The following is a 23262-nucleotide window of genomic DNA, read 5'->3' on the forward strand; positions in this document are numbered from 1 at the left end:
CTGGACTAACCTAGTGTCTGAGTCTCTACTCTCTCTTGCACCTGAGAATATTGAGAATGCTCAGGAAGCTAGGCCTGTGCAGATTATTCTTTCAGTATTTTAGTGGTTGAGACGCTGCAGACACTGTTTCTGCCACTCTAATGTTCCAAGTATTGCAAAGCACGATCTTCTACTAATTCTGAATAGATTTAACAGCATGACAAAGAACCTTTCTACTAAGGCTGGCTATTACACACACAGCATCACAGCAGCCTGAAAATTTGCTATTTACCTTACAGCAAAACTCAAAATACTGTATCTTAAAGGCGTTTTTTATGTGAGGTACTGAACATCAAAATATCTGACAGGGGAGACAAGTTCTGTTCTATTTCAGAATTACAGAAGTTAAAAATTTAAAGTTTCACAAGTAATTAGAAGTTATTTCCTTAATTTACATAAAGACAGTAGTAACAGTCATGTAGGCCTATGCTTTTTGTCCAATTCTTTTGGACACCGACACTTTCAAATGAGACAATACAATTGGGATGTATCTGGAATCTGTCCTGTCTGGTGAAATTTTCCTGTATTGTTATCTGCCTTGTCTATTTTGGTCATGGTCATAAAAAGCAAGTTTCATCATTACTGCAAATCGCCAGCTGGAATTCTTCCTTACAAACACAGGAGCACTATGAGATAGAGAATCCAAATCACACTACAGTGATGCAAGTAATTTCAAATACAGTCATGCAAGTAACTTCAAATACAGTACTTTATTCCTCAGTGTTTACAGCTGTTAACAAAAGTCTCAAAACCTGACACAAAAATCTTTTTTTTTTCCCAATTCTCAAGCAACCAAAACCATTCACTAAGTCTGAATAAACACAAAAATGCTTACAAACATATATATGAAAAAAAAATTACAACAGAATTTTTGTTCTGACGATACTTTTTGTCAGGACTGAAACAGAAAATTGATTTAAACCTCTTCTCAAAATTATTTTAATGCTATTATTGTATCTTTTGATAAAAACATACATTCTGACAGTAAAGGAAACTGAGAAAAGGATACCTCTATGAAAGGTGGTGGTGCTTACTTTACTTTTTTACTACTGCCTTCACATTTTGGAATTATTCAAGAAAAAATGAAATGGCTTGAGTAAAAAAAAAAAGTCTCCAACAAAACTTCCTCCTATTTAAACTGTTGTCTTCTACATGGCCCACATCAATACAATTGAACTAAGATATTGGCATACTTAACTGCTAGAATTGGATGTGGGCACACAGCTGGTTTACATGACGGTCTACTTCATTCCAAACTGCCTTCCCTGTTACAAACTATATGAACTGGTGAGCATAAAAGCACCAAGACACATCCACACACACAGTTAAAACAGTTCAACTAAACCAGTGCAATTTCAGATCTTGACTGATGAAATTTTTATGTAGAGACAAACCACCCGAATTTCCTTGATATTATTAAATGCTTGGCTGCAGTTCAGAAATTACTTGTAACAGAAACAACATCACTGGAATGAGGAAACAAAACTTAAAATTAAGGCTTTGTTTGTTAAAACTTACTCTTTCCACTTCCTTGCTGATCAATACTTCTCAAGTCCAAGGCCAGTAGACTCACCCAGAACGTCATGAACTTGTGAGACATTCTGTAGCACTAGGCAAAAATCAAGCTCAAAAGCAAGTACACCAGTGCTATGTTTCCACATGACCCATGAAGACCTCTGCAATGACAGCAGACACTGACAACAGAAATGAGCATAGGAAAAAGTGATAAAGAAACCATACTGCTAGCAGGTAGGTGAAGTTAGGCCAGCTGAGTCAACTCATTGCACCAAGTTTACATCCAAGCCAATGTGTTCAAGCAAGGAAAACTGCCCTTTTTTGGTAGGCACCTGCTGGGACCCCAGGTATGGATAAGACTCCATCAGTCCCATCATAAAGCAGCACACTCGAACAAGCAATCATTCAGGGAAGTTCCAGGAGGGAATTTTCAAGTTATCTAGACTAAGATTTCAACTGAACGTGTTGGTGGTAACTAATTAATAACATCTTACACAGGCTTTTAAAGGATGTGATAGATAATCCCAGTTTTAAACAGAGCTTTACATTCGTGCACAGATCTGCCTCTGTAACTGAGGACACGATGCACGTGTCCCTGAAGACAGGGTAACAACTTGAAAGCAGACCAAATACAGACACCAACAGTAGATTTGTGAAAAAACAAAAAACAAGAAAACCACACCTCATAACTGTGGAACATAAACTACAATCAAATCTTAAGAGTTCAACCTGCAGTTAAGACTAAGTTATATATTCAGTGGAAGTGCTGGAAGGTTTCTGTGCTATGCCATCAACACACATGCCAAGGTTTATCATATGTCTTCCTGAATCTCTCTGCAGTAATGTGATCCTGATAAATACTGTCATGAATATACACTTGGGCATTGTCTCCCTGTTCCACATCTACTCAGGTAGCATCATAACAAGGGAGATCTCAAGAAGCTGGACAACAGAAATTGCCTTCTTTAACTGACAGCCGTGAACTTGCCTATATGTATTTACAGCCGTAATTATACAAAATCTAACTCCTTACCTAGATGCTCTTCTCCTAGCGTAGCACTGTGTGTGAAGGAGAAGATATCCACATCATATCAAGATGGAGTTTCTTTTAAGTTATCAGACCATTTGGTTGGCAGAATAAGAGAAGAAAAGCCTTTGAAAATTACAATTGCACTTTTTCCAGAGAACTCAATGCGGAAGAACAACTTTTGTATGAGATACCTTACCAAGCGGGAGGGAAAAAAAAATAAAAATGGAAAAGAAGAAGAAATGGCACGTTCTTTCTCAGAAAGCTCAGCTTTACTCAACCTTTATTTTTAAAGGCTGATGCAAAAGGAATGAACTCCCACTGGACATGATGGTTGCAGACATTTCCAGCTCAATCCGATCTTAAAATACTTTTATGAAACCTCAATAAAACGGAAAACAGGTAAAATGATAATAAACATTAAAAAAAGTCACCATTATTCTTATTTTATGGTACAAACTTTGACTTTCAATTAGTCTCTAATATATTTATGAACACACAAAGCTACCTAATTTTATCAATTTCTCTAAAGAAGTAATTCAGAATATTACTTTTATGACAAGTTTTGGAATAATAAGAAACCTAAATGAATAATTTTGACCAAAGCCTTAAGGGTTTTAACATCTAAATTCTTCTACATGTCTGATAAGAAAACTGGATGAAGAGAAAAGCCTGAAAACAGCATTCTTCTGAAAGTGTTTCCCTCTGGTTCTCAGGCCTGTTTTTTTGTTTGTTTGTTTGTTTGTTTTTTGTTTGTTTGTTTGTTTTGTTTTGTTTTTCTCCTCTTCTCTCTCTCCGTACTATACAGTTTTAGGAGCAAGGGAATGGACATGCAACATGCAATAATTAGAGAGGCCTGAACATCAAAAAATTATTTTTACTTTAAAAAGGTTTTTATTCAGTTTTCTGAGGCTTATTTTAAATAAGAGGACATAATAAAAAAAAAAAAACATGACCAGTACGAAAAACAAGGATTCTAGTCATAATATTTTAGTATAAAACTTCTCTTCAGTTAACTAAAAGAATTCAATGACAACATCAGTTGGTCTAAAGCAATGATTCATATGGTCATACTTAAATCTAACCTAAACCAAAGGTACCATAGCTACATTTCTGATTACCAGTAAACACCACCACTATATTTTGCCAGTTACTCTTAGTATTTACAGTTTTTTTTTGTTGTAGTTTTTTTTTTTTTTTTTTTTTTTTTTTTTTTTTTTAGTATCGCCGGTATCCTCCACCTCCTCTTCCACCATATGGATCTCCGTAACCACCCCTGCCACCATAACCTCCCCTGCCACCATAATCTCCCCTGCCACCTCCACCTTGGAAGCCACCTCCACCTCTTCCACCACCTCTGAAACCCCCACCTCCAAAACCACCACCACAACCTCCTCCTCCTCGACCCCCTCCACCACCCCAGCCGCCCCTTCCACCACCACCTCCCCAGCCACCTCTTCCGCCACCTTCTTGTCTTTTCTGCCATGGAGGCATTTCAGGAGGTGGTGGTTCAATCTCTGTTGGTCTGCCTCCACGATCAGGTACTCTCCCCATAAGAACCTGTATGGTAAAATAAAACTTCAGAACTCTTGAGATCAAAACAATTAAAAGGATTTCAAAATGGGGCACAGCATTTAAGAAAGTCTGTAAATAAAGGATTAATGAAAACAGTCACCATTTAAATAGTGAACTATTCACTATTGAAATAGTGAACTAACACAGTTATTTGCAAGCTTTTGTTATAGTCCAGAAGGAAGTACTATGTTTATTTATTACAAACAGCCAAACCAAACAATTTTACCAAATAATTAAATGTCACTTCCACAGAAACTTCTGAGGTTTGTAATGTACTGATACACTAAAGATGCTTATTAACAACAACAACAACAAAAGGAAACTAAAAAAACCTTGTGTTTTACTTTTTCATTACTGTGCTTGACAATACCCAGGCACCAATGCCTAGGCACCAATACCAGAAAGACTAACACGTATCCTTAACTTGAGGTGTACAGTTCCATTGAACTCAAGGACCTAAGTTTGTAAGCCAAATATAGAAACAAACAAAAAGAACAACAACAAAAAACAATCAATAATAAATCCAGCTGTGTTAAGTATTGTATTTACTCCCTAGTCCTAACATGAAGTATAAACCGACTTGAAGCAAACCTTCCTCCTTTCCCCTGTTTTACCAAGTATACTCTACCTGCTCTTTAGTAGCTCTAAGGAAAATTAACAGTTCTCAGGTGATCCTGTTTCTGTGTTGACTAAGAAAAAGAAACAATCGCTACTATAATTTTATGCTGAATGGAGTCCCTTTCCTATGAAAATACAGATACCAAAGCAAATGGATGATTCTTATCTTATCTTATTTGTGAATGGTGCATTTGACCCTGCTGGAAGGCAGATTAAAACTCAGCAGATTCTGCTGTGAAAAGGCAGGACAGGCCAAGCTGTCCAGAAAGATTAAGCATTGACTCTTCCTGAGAACTGGCTAGTGTAGCCCTGCTTTCTGAGACTGCTGTTTGAAAAGAACAACTCAGTAGGAAGGGAAAAGTAACTTCTGAACTCTGTCTACTTCCTCCACTGTTCTTTCTCATCTAGATTACTATTTAATCTGGTTGTAAAACTGACTGTGTAGTAAGATAAAAAAAGAACTTAATGCAGTGTTTATTGGAATGCTGCAAACTTTTCTTGTTAAAAGCACCAGCTATAACCACCTTGTACAAAGGAACAAAAATGTTAAACAAAGAGTGTAATTCCAGAATTACTTTTGATGGGTCTGTAAACTCCCACATCCTTTTATCATATCCCAGGAAGAAACATTACCTTGTTGATCGCACAGACTGTATTTTTCCGTGTTGATCCACTACTTGTTCTTATGATCTTTGATAAATCCTCTCGAGCAGCAAGAAGGTGAGCTAATGTTATAGTTGACTTTGGAGATAATGCGTAGCGCTTGGGCTGATAGATGCGTGCTATGTCATCTGTCTTTACCTAAACAATAAAAATCAGACATTACTTACTTGTGAGGCATACAAATACAAACACACACTGTAAGCCACACAGTGGTCTCAGTACATTGCAGTTTGAGCACAAGGTGTGATGTATGAAAAATTTGGTGCCAGTTGCTACCAGTTCTGTTCTCTGATGATGTGCAAGGAAATGTTGATTATGTTTAATTGATGCTGAACTTATTACAACAGAAACTGTATCCACTGGCAACATATCTAAGACTAAATTTTAGGCTCCATGCTGTTGTCTGAAGCAGTGCTTTAAATAGCCATATTTAACAGATCACTCCAAAATGTGAAAAAGGAGTGACTTTAAATGCAGGTCAATTTGTGAAAATCTGCATCAATGAAGCAGAACACTTGTGCAAGCCATGAAAAAGTGAAACTGAGAAGGGGAAAAAAATAGATTTTTTTCCAAATTCACTTTGATGTTTACTTGTTTAACAAAAGATGAAAAATAAACACACTTTCTGTGAGCAACTAGGACGATCTTCAGAGTAAATAAACATTTGATCTTGGATGGACCAGACAACAGGTGCTGTTCTTTGTCACTGCTGTTTTGCTAGACAATTACGTCATCATTTATGGATCCATTTCAATCTGCAAAACTAACCCCCTGGGGGACAGAAAAAAATAAAACTACACTGCCACCACTCCTCCAAAAAACAAACAAACAACAAAACACACCATCAAAAGCAGAGACAGGTATAAATACCTACTTAATGGAGAGGGAGGGGAAGGCAACCTAGCTAATGAATTAAAAAAGGACAAGAACTTGCTTCATTGCTTAAAAAAAAAAAGAAAAATCAAAATTGTTTCAATGCCAAAATATTTTGAATCCCCCCCCAAAGTTTTTGGAGACATTCTAAACAAGTATTTTACATGAAAAATGAGGGGAAAAAGTACAAAAAAATCATATGCAATTTTAAATGAAGGTCAATTTGTGTAAATCTTCATCACAGATTTAATATGTAATGGGGTTATTTCTAACTGCATGCTATTTTGCATCAACAGCCTTTCTAAGACAGGAAAAGGAATCATCTTACTGCTTTGGCATCATTAAAAATCTCATTAAACTTGATTTATCATAAAAGTATTCATTGTTTTTAATGTCATTTGGAATAAACATCAGATTTTAGTCTGAGTTATCAGTAAACATCAACTACATCTTTGAAGTACACCTTAAATTTAAAAATTTATAGTTGCATTGGTTCAGTTATAAGAGTTACACATAGTGAAATCTCCTGATAATTTTGAGGTAAATGCCCTCTTTTCCTCTCTTGTACCATAAAAGCACTCATAACCCCTGCAGAAATTAAAGTGGGCCATTTTGAAGCAGCAAAGCAGAATGTAGACTCATGTCTTTCAGTGATATTTAGTGAGCAGACTCTGTTTGCACATATCTATGCCAAACTATAATATCACTTTCAGAAAGCTTTTGAAGTTTTAAGACTTATCAATCTTAAGATTTCTACACAAACCTTCTCTTAGAAGTAAAGTTGATCTTGCAGTTCATGAGCAAAAAAAAAGCCTTCAGCTTACCACACATATATTAATCAAGTTACAAACTTTTAGTATCTTCTTACTTTGCTGGATAGAAACAATATGGATTTCTAGCTCAGAAATATCAGACTGGTTAAGTCATGTCTATTTTCTAATATACAGAGTGCTAGAAAATACCACAAATGAAATTACTGTGATTAAAACAATACCAGCAGACAAAATCCCCAATAGTTTGGATGTTTTAGCCATCTGAAGGCTTTTCTCACACCAGCTGTTCAGTTGACCGTTTGTTTATTCGGTTGCTTTGCACCCAAGATAGGTAGCAGTCACTGTAATAATCTCACTGACCTTGTGGGAAGACGCTTTCTGCACCCAATCTCTGTTAAGGCCTAGTGTTTGTCTTCCTCCTGCATCTCCAGAGAAATGCTGAGGTTTTCTCCTACTTTACTTGATTGGAGGGGCGGATATAGGAAAGAAAAAGGGAGGTATGGACTTAAAGTGAAAACCCCCAACAAAGGATGCTAGAATATATATATTTATGAAGCTATAGACAGTCACAAAACATGGACCGTGTCACCTACTCAAATCCTTCAGTTTTCTCAATACCTACAACTTGGATGTTACAATCCAGGATGAGAAACTGCTTGGAAAGAAGACAGCAGTAAGGGAAGTGTATTTACATAGTACATATACTTGGTAACAAGATCTATGGAACTGTAGCAGACTCCCACCTACAGGAAGCAAAAAATACAGCAACCTTACCTTTGCTCTATCAGACCAGCCAAAAGACTGCACTGTCACATCTAGCCTCTTCATTAACATACGTCGGCGACATTCATACTCACTGCGAAGAGCATCATTGATTTTTTCCAATCTTTCCTACAGTGTTACAATAAAAAGTCCAAATATTAATTCAATAAAGATATACAAATCAATTGAAAGTTAACCCCACTCAGCAAATAAGATGACTATTCTCTGGTGATCACTACAAACAACATAAAATTAGGGGTGCAGATATGTAGTGCTGCAGTAGCATGTATTTACGAAATATTTTAAAAGTTAGTATGTACATATATCAAGACAATGTCTGTTAAAAACATTAATTCTGGAAGTATCTGATTAGCATTATTAATATTTAGTAATTGAATATTAAGTAGTAGAAGAGTGACTGTAAAATAGACAGACAAAACCATAAGCATTAATTTTGACCACCCCACAAAACACAGAAAACAAAATAAGGGACTTTTTTTTTTTTTTTTTTTTTTTTTTTTTTTTACCACTTGATCAGAATTCAGAGGTTTTGTTAGCAGTGACTTCCCCACATGGTTTTTTTGAACTTTTGAGAGAACGTCCTTTATCTGTAACAAAACACATACTTCTTTTCAGAACACAAATTATATTTACATTTATTTCAGCAAAAATATGCTACAATTCTAAGATCAACTATAGCACGTTTGTTTTAGCAGACTCATAAAAACAGATGTCTTCTGCCTTATTATCATCCATTACAAAAAGACGAGTTCCTGAATACTTCCACTACATGATCAACCTCTATATAAAAAGACTATACGGCATAGCATTTCTCCTCCCAATTATAATTGAAAAATATCTATATGTCAAATTTATGAAGTGCACACAGGCAATACAACTAATTAAATTTACTGGGTTTACTCATCATTAAGCATCGTAATTACATCTAAGGAAATTAACAATTGAAAGCTGGGAGTTCACTGACAAATAGTAGACCTGGCTACAGAAAGCTGACAATGGGTGTCAGTAAGGAAGGCAGGAGATATGATAGGTATGAGGTCGCTCTCCCACTTCTTTCCTTCTAATCCTGTTATTGGTTCCAATTAACATTGTTTAAGACTTTTGCACTCACTCCAAACCAGCTTGCCTTATACTTCTTTATTAGCTTTGCCTTCGGTATTTGGGAACGAAGTGTGCCCTCTCTTTCTGACTTCCAAACTCCACTGCATCCCCCTCTCTCCTTACAAAAAGCTTCTACCAAGGAACTTCTTTCAGCATACACTTTCTTTTCCACACACTCTTCTACAAACCTTACCACAAATGGTCACAACACTCCTACATAACTTTCAGGCCAACTGATTTTTAAGCAGTAGTAGATTACTAGAGAACAGCATATTACTGTTCCTGGACACGGTCTGATTGGAAGAAGTTTTGGACATGGTCTGATTGGAAGAACTACATCTTCACTTGCTTTCATGTGGAATCAAGTCAAACAAGACTAAAACTATATCTTTTTTTTTCTTTTTTAAACATTTCACGAGGAAGGACTAAGGCAGTCCATGACCTACAATAAAACCTATAGCTGAAGAGAGACATTAGATACATTTGCTAGGATTATAAGACTTCGCGTAGGCATACAGCCATTTACATTAATATTTATAATAGAGGTAAGGTCCAGTGCTAACTTCTCTAGTATTACCTTCTCATTTTGTCAGAGTTTTGAGTTCTACACATTACAGAAATATCATCTGCAGTGAGCACTGTGCAGTAACTGCAGGAGACAAGTCAACTTGCTCAAATTCTAGAGCACCTAGTTAACTAAGTTATCATAGTGGGCACTGAGAAGTGCTCACCTAGCATTGTGGTAGTCAATGAACAATAATCAATATAAGATCAGCATGACAGCAAGAGATGAAGAAATCATCAATTAATATAGAAGAAGGAACAAATGGCATGAAGTGATGAATTAAAAGTACCACCTGTGCTATTAGATTCCATCCATATAAAAGAAGTGATTATGATAAGGGTTGAAGTTCTGTTTCATGTACCGTATTGCCCCCACACTCTTCTTTCTCTTAAATTCTTGTACCTTTGCAACCTTTATTTACAAAAAGCCCTCCAGGGCTGACTGACTTGTCTATCCTGTAAATCTAGCCAACCTGTTTTGATTCTAATGAAGCATGTACATGATGCCTCTCAATCTGCTTCAAAATTCAAATGTACTTTAGCACAAACTATGCTTTAATTTAAATAAATACATGAAGAGCCAAGAAGAAATGTAATAATCATCAACATAAGATCAGCATGACAGAAAAAGATGTAGAAACCAGCAATTACTACAGAACTTCTATACTAATAAACAACACATGAATTAAAAGCTCTATTAGTGAAGACGTTTGTAGCCATTAAGGTCAGAAATATATTATCCTCAAAGGTCCTAATGAGTTGAAAGGATAAGAATCTAACAAAATGAGCCTGACTTCTGGGAGAAGACAAAAGCCACAAGCCAAAAAACACAACAACATAACACCTCAATAACTTGTAGCTATAGATTGAAATAAAACCTGGAAAGCACAGATGATGAAGATGCTCTGGAGATTAGAATTATTACAAGCTTGCAGCTGCCAGTGCAGCTAAGAAGTAAATACAACACTGGGCTCCACACACAAAAAATAATAAATTCTGCCATGACAAGTGAATCACAATTGAAAGACCTAACTCAGCACCATCTACCCCTGATTTCTGTAAGTTGAAATATGAAAGGAAGTTCAGAGGAACAATAAAAGAAGAAAATCAGTGAAACTCACAATCAGAAGCAGTAGGAGCAGCTAAGTGAAACTAGCCTTTACTGGCTAGGAAACTGCAAAATTCTGCAACCTTTTTCTCGCCCCCCCTCCCCCCGAGTTAAAAAAAAATACATTGATAGTATAATTGTCACTGGATAAAATGAATCAAGTTAAGGAGAAACTTGTTCCACAGATAACTTTATCTACTTGCAGAGTTTTACAGACAATGAAAAGTCATATCCAGATTTCTGAATCTCCATTAATACTTTACTCCCTCACTTAGCAGTACTCTGAGTGCATGTCCTACAACTACAAGAGTGAAATATGCTTTGCTGCCTTATAGTTCCAGAATATGTTGTCCAACCTTGACCAACAGGGCTATGAGCATAAGGTCTCTGGCACATATCCTGTCTACCAAAGGACAAAAGCACAACCAATACAAGAATCTATGCTGTAACTCATTCCTAGACATGATAGTTGCCTTGCATTAAGGAGAATAAACAGAAGTTCTGGGGGAGAAAAATAAAAAATATAAATTCTGCATTTGTAAGTGGGAACAATACAAAAAGCAGTGTCCAGATAAAAGGGCAGTGAAAATATTCACAGAAATGTAAAACAAATTGTGCCAGCCAAATCATCCTAAAACTCTCCCACACTTAGTTATGAGAAGCAAACCAATTAATTAAAAGCTAAAGGGAGATGCATATATTTGACTATTCAATATATATTGTAATCAAACTCCTTGATAACATTAAATATTTACAAGATTGATTTAGAAGTTCATATACTCAAAAAAATATGATGTTTGAGACAAAAGTATTGGGATTTGACTCCAAACTCTGTTGTATAAAAACATAGTTATTCTATTTTTTACCAAATAAAGCGCACCTTTATGTATCGAACATTTCTCATTTGTTTTATAAGTCTATGCTCCTTTAAAAAAACAAAACATTAGCTCACAATACAGGTTCAATGTTCCACATATTTAATAAATATCTTTACCCTCGGTCAAAATAAACCTATACTTTTTATGTTTAACACTATTTGCAAAGAGAAACAATATATGCACACAACTTCAGGGTTTCTCATATTTTAAAAAATAACCTGTAAAGAGGTGTCATTAAAGGAATTTATGTTAAAACGCTGTCACTACACAGGAAGGAACATTTTCTTAATTTGCAGAAAGATCACCTAAATTCTTGAGCACAGAACATGTTAATCCAAACAATGCCCGTCTTCCATTTACTTACATGTCATTTTATTTTCAATACTTATCTAATTTTAAAGACATTTTTGCCTGAGCTTTGTGTCTGGTGAATGCCTACAAGTTTAGGCACAAAGACTTCGAACCAGACAACTCTTCTGTCTTGTTCCCTGAAGCTATATTGACATTTAATGCACAGGCACCATTATGGCTGTACAATTACTAAACACTAACACTAACTTAAATATGAATAAATTATCGAAAATATTCCCAAATATTTTTTTTAAAGATAGCCTCCTCACATTTCAGTTAAAGCCTATTTTAGCTTGCTTTCCATTTAATTTCTTAGGTAACCCTTTACAGTTTCCTTTTATTGCAGTAGACTGTTAGGAGATTACCTTTTTTTACATTAGAAAACTAAGAAAAAATGATGCAAAGCAATACATGGTAAAAAAAAAAAAAAAAAAAAAAAATTGAATATTTTTGTAGTAAAAAGGTTTTTGGAATAAACAGTATTAGAAAGTTTCTTTGTAACTAGGTGTAAAATTCACACCATTTTGAATGGAAAAAGCTAGATATAAGCATGTAGCATAATGCTGGCAGAAACTTTTCTGAATCTTTGATCAAGGTTCATTTACAAGTTATGGGCTTTCTAGTAGCAAATTTCAGAACACCTCCCAGAGGTAAGTTTTATAAATATACTTTATAAGGAAACTTCACAAGGGAATCTCAAAAAAAAAGACCATCAATTTTTCTATGCTATAGAATATAATACATTACATTAAGCGGTAGGAAGCTGTAACGCTACCAACTCTTCCCTCAATTTTTCTTATATGCGTAACCACTGCCGTAGTTCATTACAGGAGATGCAAATTTAAAAGGTACTTCCAATGATTGCATATTCGGTTTGATGTACAACAAAACTCATAGTTTGAATGAAGAAGGTGATCTTGATTTTATACTAGTCTTTTAAATAATCTGACAAATTATTAAAAACAATCAATATTCTAACGTGTCATACCAAAACACAATGTGTGATCTGTCCCTTTGGTAGATTGCTGCTGCACAGCCAAACTATTCTCAGAACTATTCCCACAGCTACTGACAATGCTGAAGATGCTAGACAGAGACAAAGAGTAGACATGTTGAAATGCTGCAGATACATTTTCAAATTCAATAAAAATGCTAGATTAGTATATAAGTTTCTGTTACAAATCATATAGTATAACACTACATGTTAGCAGTGCAATTTTACACAGCCTAATTAAATCAGGAGCAACATAATATTTGGAAAAATAAATTGATCATTGCAAGTGAAATTTTGTGAGAATCTAAAAAAGTTATAAATGGGACTGAAAAAGATGTTTATGAAGCCAAAGAATTTCAATCAGGGGCATCACCACGCTAATGCAGCTACATCAACAAACTTAGGCATCTAATTCTCTATGCACTGTATCAAAATAAACTCGGAACTTGTCCCACATGAAAGTAGGGGATGAAGGACAATGAAACATACAGCAGAAATTGTACAAAATCTCCTGAGAAGCAGGAAAAATAAAAGTTCTTCAGTTGTAAGGGGCCAGAACATTTCAGAGCACAAATTACACTATTAATCTGAAGTCAGAGAAGATGAATGAACTAGTTTTGCCACCTTTCTACACTCTGAAGTGCGTATAAGTTGTATAACCACTGTGAAATTGACAGACCTGGAAAACACTGAAAAACAGCTCAAGGCAGTTTGTGATATGAGAGAGAGGGGAGAGAGGGGGAAGGAGGGAGAGTGAGAGAACATGCTTAGAAGATTTTTCTGCTTCAGGACTTATGAAACTGTTAACAGTTTATGTAAACAGTTTAACAGTAACACACTACACATCAGTGCAAGCATGTGACCCTATCTGAAAGAAGTCTTGGACTTTGCAAAACCTTGTAATGCAAAGACAACTTGCTAGGTGTTTGTGTGAAAAGCTGGCCCACCATGTCTGCTATTGCAGCATTAGAGTGTTATTCTTTTAATATGGCATGAAACTAAGCCTGTATCCAAGAAGTGAAGCCAAGAAGTGTGCAAGGAAGGCCACTGTCTTCCTTGTTGTTCCTGTTGGAGACTACAAGCCCCTTGGATGTAAACACCCACAGGGGAAGATCAACAGTACTAGGCAGCTTTAATCAACTAGTTACTAGCTGGAACTCTGACATTTTAACCCTCAGAAAACAGTGATGGAATTGTTTCTCCATCCCCTCAAAGATATTTAATGGAAAGAATAGATTTAAAGATTTCATATGAACTAAACAGATCAAGTACAGGGACACTTTGGGAATGCAGACAATTTCACTGCCACCTGGATATTGCTTTTTATATATGAATCTATTAAAGGTTCTGTCTTGCCACAATAAAGATCTACATCTGTAAGAAAATCTGGGAAAAAACAGGCCCCCTCCCCAAAACCTCTGAATGTTCAACTTCCCATTGAGCGATGAGGAGGGAGAAAAAAAAACAAAAAACGATCATCACGCAAAAATTAGTAAATTCAAAGATTCAGAGAGCAGCAGAGGGAAATTCACTTCACGCATCTCTCATAACTCAAGAGGGGACCAATTCTCTTCCCAAATACTAGGGAGAAATGAAGAGCCAAACTTTTAACAGAGAAGATGGTGGGTGGCACTTATAATCTGCAGTGAGGAATCCAAATTAAACATCACATCAGTGAAATGAGTTAGAATCTGGTGGGATACAATTGAAAGAACTATAAGGTTGGATAAGGTATGAGGCTGCATATTGACTACCTAACTTAGTAGGTTGAAAAATGCCTGAATTAAAACTAAGGAAATGGCACCAACAAATCAATACTTGCAATTAAGGTATTCATAAACCAAAGAGCAAGAAGTTTAGTTTTACACATTAAATTTGAAAACATCTCAGAATTGACAACGACAGGTATGTAAACATGCAATCAGTTATTACCCAAAGTTTTGTGATTGATATATTTGAATAGGTAGGAGGAAAGCGTTCCTACAACTCATACCCTAAGGTTGCGTGGCAAGGTGCATCAGGTACATCTCATCCTGAGGGAACCACTCAAATATTTCACCTCACAGCTAAGACAGTTTAACTTGTACACTACACTGGTTTCCAGAATAAAAATCCCTTTGCACTTGTTGGATAGGGCCTTCATGAATCATATTGTTAGGCCCTCAACTAAGATGAACGCTTACAGAAGTAAGAGTTAACAAGAGAGAAAACATAAAACCCATACCTTTTGTTCCACATTGGTTAACAAGGGAGGAATATCAGGTGATGAGTTTGGCAGGCCCAGTGCATCACAAATAGTTTGTACTTCCTGATAAATTTCATTGTGCTTTTCCAAATGAGAGCCTTTACTTTTCTTGCTGTGCAATATCTTCAAAGCTTGGAGTTCTGTACTTAGAAATACTAGAAAGAAAAATGGCAGATAATGGCATATTTAGGGACTCAAAATTTTTTGCGCCCACATTCTCATAATACAGATAAGAAGACAACAATAAAACAGACTCTCCATCCTCTTCTAGACAGACCAGTATCAGTTTCCCATTCATTACCTAAACTGACTTCCATCTAATTTCCTGTCTGTACACCATACTTAACTGCTTACCATACCTCCTTCCCCAGACCCCTAGTTCCTTGACTAGTTTCATGTTGTCACACTGATCCCTGATGTTATTCCATTCTTTTCCTGGAAAATTCCAAGCGTTTGCCACCACCAATTTCTCAATGTAATCTCTTTCCACACTTAGTCTCAGCTGGTCCTCCTTTGTCCAAGTTCACTCCTCTTGATCCTGCTTTCAGCACCTTCAAAGCATGTCACATGTTCTTACAAGCTGCCCCAAAACCTCTCAGAAACAAGAGAAGGAAAATCTGTTTCAGCTGAGCTGGAATTGGATCAAGAAATTGTCAGGAGGAATCAGTAGGTTGAACTGTACATCACAGAGAAATATTAGTTCTACCATTTCCACCCCTCCACAAGTGAGCATGCTTGGGTAGGCTGTAGTGATTGTAGAGATAAGCTAAAATACACACAAAGAACTATTTAATGTAAATTGTAGAATAATGATAAAAGACGCATGTAAAATAGTAGTATACTAAGTGGCAAAAATGGTCTTAACTTACAGAGGAGTTTAAGACAATCTTCTTTCTCTTTTAATCTGTCTTTTATGTCTCCAGATATAAGCGATGAATATGGACAAGCCATTTCTCTCAGAAAGCCACTAATCTCAAGCTGGAAGCTCTCTATATCTTTATCACCTATAAAGTTATAAAGAAATAAATTAAAAGTTAATGGCCCTTTTATGTTGTTTTTACAGAAACATCAAACTATAATTTTTTAATTTTTTTTTTTAATTTACACATTTAGATTGTGGGTTTCAAGACCCCAGACAAATATTTACCACCTACCACTCATAATATTTTCTTTCTTCTTAAAGAAGTCCCACATACAAGCAGACACTCCTTTATAATAGTTAAAACAGTGTTGTATTCATGCTTTAAACAAAAGTTGATGCTACAACAGCTTGAAAACATGAATGCAAGTATTTGGAATGAACCAGCATTTAATTTACACCAAGCAGAGGAACAGACAGTGCTTATTCCTTCTATCATGTGAACAGCTTATGTCACAAAACAGTGGATCAACGTAATTAACTTTCTGATGAACAAGGTACAGGAATCAAATTAACCAAACCACATGTATGAGCCCATTTTATTTTTATTTTTTTCTTTTTTCTTTTGTTTTGTAAAGAATCTTCACAAGGTAGGACCTTAATCTAACAGCTACATACACACAAACATCAGCACCTCTTTGGCTACCTTTTGGTTATCCGTTCAATTTCAACACTGATTTTACTACTAGCTAAAAATACAAGTCTAAATATACTGAATCCACTAAATACTAAGTAGCTTCAACAAATTAACATCCATTTACCATCTGTTGGCGTGATACTTTCTTCCATGTTACAAAGTGGCTTTATTTGGGAACCTAACCAAACACAGAGGTCAAAAAACTCTGGTGAAGACAATCCTTTTTCGACTGCTTTTTTCAGGGCTTCCTCCTCCAAAAGGGGACCTGTGTACCTGTGCAGAGAGATAAACATTTGCAATAAGAAATGGGTTTAACATAAAATGTGCATACTTCTAAATAATTTTAACATAAGCTGGTTAGGAACTACACTGAGATGAATACTTGTGAATTACTTTTGTGAATGAATAATTCAGACTTTTTTAAACATGCCAACAAAAGAGAGGTAATTTATAAACAAAACGGTTTGTCAGAAAATGTGAGAGGCATCTTCACGCATGACAGGTATGTGAGAACAGAGTCCCATGTTTCAATACATGCTAAACGCACTAAATCCAGCATTAATTCAAGTGCTGAGTCAAGCAATTCTCCTTCCAACGCCTTTAACTCGCTGCCCGAGACCCTCAATACTAAGAGGTAACTGATAACTGAACTGCATGTTACACTATTTTTACTTGCTGCACCCGTTATTCTCCACCCCGAACAAAGAAAACACGTTTTATCCGTACGAAACGGAAAGCCACCCACCACCCCTGCGAGCCGGGGCACCTCCCAGCCCCAAGCAGCGACCAGATCCCCCCTCGGGGCAGCCCCCGGCAGCACGGCCACGGCAGCCCCAGCGCGGTCGACAAGACCCCGGGCCGGCCCCGGGGCCGGCCCCGGCCCCCGCTCCGTCCCCAGCCGCTCCCCGCCCGAGCAGGGCCGGCCCGGGCCGCGCGGCCGCCAGGATCCTCCCCTCGCCCGCCGAGGCCCGGCCACCCCCCGCTCACCCCAGAGCCTCCAACGCGTCCAAGATGTCGCCCTCCATCTTCAGGCCGGCCGCCAGCTCCCTCATGCCGCCCCGGCGGCCCGCCGCGCCGCGCCGCGCTGTGCCCGCCTCAAAGCGGCCCGCCGCAACCTGCACCCGCCGCTGCGTTCCGCCGGCCGCGGGCACCGGGCCCAGCAGGGGGCCCCCGGCTGCCCCCGGCCGCTGTCAGCCCCGCGGCGGGGCCCGGCCGGCTGGTCGGGCTGCCCCGGCCCCCCTCGGCCTGGCCCGGCCCGTGGGCACGCCGGGCCTCCGCTGCCTGCGGGTCGCGTTGTCCTGACTCGGGTCTCCTGAGATCCCTTTTCAGCGGTGTTGAGAGAGAGAAATAAACCAAAAAACATTTTTTTTCTCTCTCTTTTTCTGCTTGGCTGCAAGCTATTCCATAGGCTCGCTCAGCCACTTCTGCTGAAGCATCACTGCATTCCCTCTAAAACGCTACTGCCACATCAGCCGTCCAAAGATACTAATTTCATCCACCCCCACCTCAGCCATGCACTCCTATCTTTTCTATTAGGTGAAGGAAAAATCTGCCTTTTTCTTTTTTTTTTTTTCTTTTCTTTTCTTTTCTTTTCTTTTCTTTTCTTTTCTTTTCTTTTCTTTTCTTTTCTTTTCTTTTCTTTTCTTTTCTTTTCTTTTCTTTTCTTTTCTTTTCTTTTCTTTTCTTTTCTTTTTTTAATGTTTTACATGTACCTTCAGAAACAGCTAACCCTGTGCTGAAGGCCTATAAAGGTGTTCTCTCATTCCCAATGAGTGAAATTGCCGTAATTTTGGAAGCAACTATTTTGAACAGCCATGAGACCCTCCCACACATATGGACAGAAATCTAGAAAGTAAAAAAAAAATAAAATGTTTATGGCAGTCAGTGGAAAAGAGCATGCTAAAGTCAGGCAGGCTTATGTCAACCATATGATGTACATCAGTGCCAGTTGCTCTGCAGCCTCTTTCACAGCTCTCATCTGCCTCTCTCTCCAACAATAGAGCTTTAAGAGCAGTTTTGTTTCAGCAGGGTTTATCCTAACCCAAGAGCATGTCTCTGAGAGTGGAGAATCTGAAAATAAGATCTCTTACTCCTGCTAAAACAACATTAGTTAGGACCACATTTTGGTAGACTCAAACGTTCCTGCATCATCTGGCAATGAGAAGCTTGTACTGAGTAGTGTTAGTATTAATGGAATAGATAAGATTTCAGGATAGCTTTAAGGAGAATGATGAAAGCCATGGACAATATGAAATAAGATGGAAGTTTGAGCATTGCCTACTTTACAAGAAGAAAGGGTCACAGGGAGTTTCCTTATCCTTTTTTTCTCCCACTTGAGAAATGGATCTAACCCCAAAAGGATTTCAATCTTTATTTCTTCCATTTGTGCTTGCTGTTTGAAATAGAACCAGGATATTCCTGCAGCAACTTGAATGGGAAAATACTGTGCATTTTATTCAAGGGTGGTGTAATTAGTATACCAGTGTTCCCCATTGAAAGCTCTGTTTTAGTCAGAAAACTTTTTTTGCTGAAGTCTTGTAGGCCTACAATAATGTCTTCTCCAGTCTGCTGAAAAATAACATTTCAATCAAGTTTTCTTGTCTGTGCATTTTGAGGTCCTGAAACACCAGGCTTTTGCCACTGTAGCAGAATTCTACCCCTATTTTGGATTTAAATGAATGCCTAGTTAACAGAGTGAGAAAGCAAAATATGCAGAAAAAGTCTTCTTTCTCATTCTTTCCTGATATTTTTGTATCACCCAGCAGTTCACGCTAAGAAAAAGGACTGGGAACAACTGAAAGTGAAACTATCAAATAACGATATCAAAACTAGAAAGTAATCTGGTAATGTAAGAAGTACTGCATGATACAAGTAGGTGGCAGCATTATTCCCTGGGTTTCTCTGTATGTTTTGTCACGTCATAAGTGTGGTTTCCTATGTTACCGAACAATACATAAAACTTCTCCTAATACATAAAATAAAATAAAATAAAATAAAATAAAATAAAATAAAATAAAATAAAATAAAATAAAATAAACATAACATAATAATATAATATAATTATATTAATATAATGTAATTAATATATAATAATATAAATAACATAAGATACACAAAATTTCTCCTACTGTCATTCACCTACAACGTACATATATTGCACGTATAATGTTGCCCAACACCTTCTTACAACTTTGCCATTCATACAGTCCACACCTTTCTCCATGTCCATTCCTCTGTCTCCTGTCCCTGGTGAGTGAAAAAAAAAAGAAATCATGATAAAGCTGGCTAAATAATATTTTGTAGCCGCTTATTCTCAAGAGAATTGATTTTGCCTTTATATTATGCACCATGTAAAACACAAACAACAAGGGTGGAGGCCCCAGCATACAGCTCTTACTTACCTTCACGTGAAAGGTATATGTGGCTTCCCTGCTGTCAGCTCTTTCGTCAAGAGACCTAAATATTTGAAACCGGAACTAGTTTTTTGTCAGGATTTATTTTTTATTAGTCTAGCAGTTAGGAATCTCACCTGGCAGTCAGGTATGCCTTAGTGCTAGCATGAGGACATTGCAGAAATGCACAGACTGGGTTAGGAAATGTAGTCAGGACTGATCAGCACTGACTTGAATCCCTGTAAACTGATATGAAATGGCATCTTAATGGAGTGTGCAGCTGCAGCTGTCTACACCTCTCTTAAATATACTGGAAAGTACCTGGAGTTGAAAGCAAGGTGAAGACAAGAATCTGGGGCTAGGTCTTCTGCCAATTCATATTAAATCTCTACAATTACAAGGTGTCTGTAATCTTAATAATAATAATAATAATAATAATAATAATAATTATTATTATTATTATTATTATTATTATTATTATTATTATTATTATTATTATTATTATTATTATTATTATTATTATTATTATTATTATTATTTTCTACTGAAGTTAATCTAAGGTAAATCTCAACTACTTATTAAATTACTTGTATGACTATGACAAACTGTTGTTACACTATTCAAAATTGCTTGAGGAGTACTCCTACTTCCAGACTCACAAATGGGCACCAGGCATTCTCATACAGCCCAATGGGCAGGGTGGGGAGAAAGGGCTCTGCTTCCTGCTGCAGCAGGACAGTCACCTCCTGGCTTGTGATGTGAGAAAACATTCTTGCTTGTGCATTATATGCACAACATATCTCTTTCTCTTTCTAGTAAAGAGAGTGAAACTGTTCACAGATATGCCAGCTGCATGTTTGGAAAGATTCAGTTGCTCTGTCCTTCTAAAATGCGGCACAGGATTAAAAAACAGATTTCTTGAATTCAAATGAGAAGGAGACGGTCTCTATTTTAATACAGAAGAGATACAAGTAACTTGTAGTACTAAGAAATATTTAGCAATTATTGACCACCAGAGGGGATCACAGGCATAGAGAAGGAATTGGATATACCACATAATAAATGTTTTCCCCTAACATAAACTTACCTGTATGCAATATTTTACTGTGTGTTCACAGTTTAAAAATGATTGAAAAAAAAAACAACACCATATTATGCATACTTAAGACAATATAAAAAGTTTATGTCAATTGAGTTTAAAACAGATCAATAGCAGTTTTAATTGTTAAAGTGAAATAACTTCTTTACTTTTTTTTTTTTTTTTTCCATCAGTTTAAATTGATACAGGTTGAATTTGTTCAACTTGCATGTGTTGAAACGCACTAGGCTATTGAAAAAAATAGGTACCATTCTTTAGAATTGCTCTTAATCCTTCAATAAACTCTTTGCTATCTTTAAGGATGATTTGGGAGCACTCACCCCAGGCATTACCAACTTCATTAGAACATTGTGGAACCAGATTGCAAGGTAAAATCTGTCTATTTATAAATTAAATCAGTCTTGCAAATAAAGTAGATGTGAATGATAGGTCTACTGACTCCACTGAACCTGAAAGGATTTATACAAGAATCCTACCTGTTGGTTTAAGAGGCAGGATTCTTGTATAATTAAGTTGAAGCCGACCTGACATTATAAACATTTGATTTAGAGATCACGCTTCTAACATATTCTACACCAAATCAAGCCACCCAAAGTAATGAAGTTCTCAATCCCAAATGAATTTCTGCTAGAAATTATATACGTGATGATCTAGTGTGAGGTGTCCCTGGAGGTTGGAATTAGATGATCCTTAACATCCCTTCCAACCCAAACCATTCTGTGAATTCTAATGAAAATGTCAATTTCTTGAAAGTGGACTGCTCTCAAAGTACTTTCCTGGGGCACACATCTCTGCACAGTTGGTAGGGGAGAAGTCAGGAGCGCGCAGTCATCAACAGACTTTGCAGACTGACTGCAACATATTGACCATTCCTCTTTTACCAGTGCCTGTCTAAGGAGGCAGTGGTTCTTCACTATCTGCAACTTGGAATAAAATCAATAATGCACAGTCTAGCTCTGTGATGTTATAGACTTAAAAGCACATAGCTGAAGTTACTGAGATTTTTGTCATTTACTTTACAAGGAGTAGGTGTGCAGCCTAAAGTATTTCAGTGAGATGTGCTTGTACATTTTGGTACCACTCTTAACATAAAAACAATTCTTTGCAGCCCCAGCGTACACATTTTTTCGCTTCTTTTATTTATTTATTTATTTATTTATTTTCTTTCCCATTGGTGTATTGCAAGAGAAGAGTTATGACTATTGAAAGAACCTAATTTTTATTGATAATTTTGTTTTGCTTAAATGGAATCTCACGTTGAATATACTGATATATGACAGAATATCAAGAAAATTGTTGATCATCAGTAGCCTCACAAAAGGGAAAGATGAGTGACTTGTGGAACCACCAGCACCTTTTGCCTCTGTCAGGGGACTGAATTTAATTAGCTTCTCACTACCAAGATAGTCATTACCCTGTGAGGACTGTTTGCTTGTGAAGTTCTCATAGATTTTTGTAAGAGATAGTGAGAAGACAATTTAATCTCTGGGTGCACAGTGAACATCTGTTTACAGAAGATTTCTTCTGAGTACTGGTCATAGTTTTTTAGACATTATTCCACTATGAATGAGACTAAAGCCTCAAACTACTGCAACATATGCTATTAAGTGAGCAAAAAAAGACAGACCTGCAGTAGGTCTGGCCCCTGCTGCAGCAAATGTTCAGCCTGGCAGGACAAAGCAATGAATATTCCAAGTTCATATTTCTCATTCTTTTAAAAATAAACTGTGCCCATTTTGCTCTTCAGACCATATGGCATGAATCATTTCAGTGAAGCATTCATCACATCATGATTTACATCGACATTATTTCTTAGAAGTTAAGTGGTAGGGCCTCACTGTGAGGAGCTCTGTGTATTGCAGTCTTTCTCTGTTGTTTCACTTGCTTCACTGAAAGGTAATTTTACTCAGCTTGGAGTTGCAGGTGTGAAAAAACAATCATACAGAGTTCCTACTTTTAGGTTTTCTGATTGAAAATTAATCTCTTCATGAATGCACACAAACTTATTTTAAGATTTTTTACTCATATATGATGTATTCAGAGGTGCCTGCTTAATACTTACGCCATCCTCCTTATAAGAAAGAGAAAAAGTCTCATGATAACAACAG

At 36.9% G+C, this 23262-nt stretch overlaps 1 protein-coding gene across 1 annotated transcript; it reads right to left on the reverse strand.

Annotated features, from left to right (window-relative positions):
- Positions 1-810: 810 nt before the first annotated feature.
- On the reverse strand, positions 811-17907 carry FAM98B (family with sequence similarity 98 member B). Its single transcript, XM_082762095.1, has 8 exons — positions 17651-17907; positions 16788-16936; positions 15977-16111; positions 15087-15262; positions 8373-8453; positions 7858-7974; positions 5408-5575; positions 811-4141 (listed from the first exon to the last, which is right to left on the reverse strand). The coding sequence occupies exons 1-8, from the start codon at positions 17713-17715 to the stop codon at positions 3800-3802; spliced, it is 1233 nt and encodes a 410-aa protein (XP_082618221.1). The 5' UTR covers positions 17716-17907; the 3' UTR covers positions 811-3799.
- Between the last annotated feature and the right edge of the window lie 5355 nt (positions 17908-23262).

This window comes from Aythya marila (genome assembly GCF_965140915.1).
Source record: "Aythya marila genome assembly, chromosome: 5".
Taxonomy (NCBI): Eukaryota; Metazoa; Chordata; class Aves; order Anseriformes; family Anatidae; genus Aythya; species Aythya marila.

Coding starts and splice junctions, on each gene's coding strand:
- FAM98B (XM_082762095.1), bottom strand. CDS start 17,715: ATGAGGGAGCTGGCGGCCGGCCTGAAGATGGAGGGCGACATCTTGGAC. Junction 15,263..15,976: donor AGATTGTCTTAAACTCCTCT/GTAAGTTAAGAC, acceptor TTTTCTTTCTAG/TATTTCTAAGTACAGAACTC. Junction 7,975..8,372: donor CTCTGAATTCTGATCAAGTG/GTAAAAAAAAAA, acceptor GTAACACTGTAG/GAAAGATTGGAAAAAATCAA.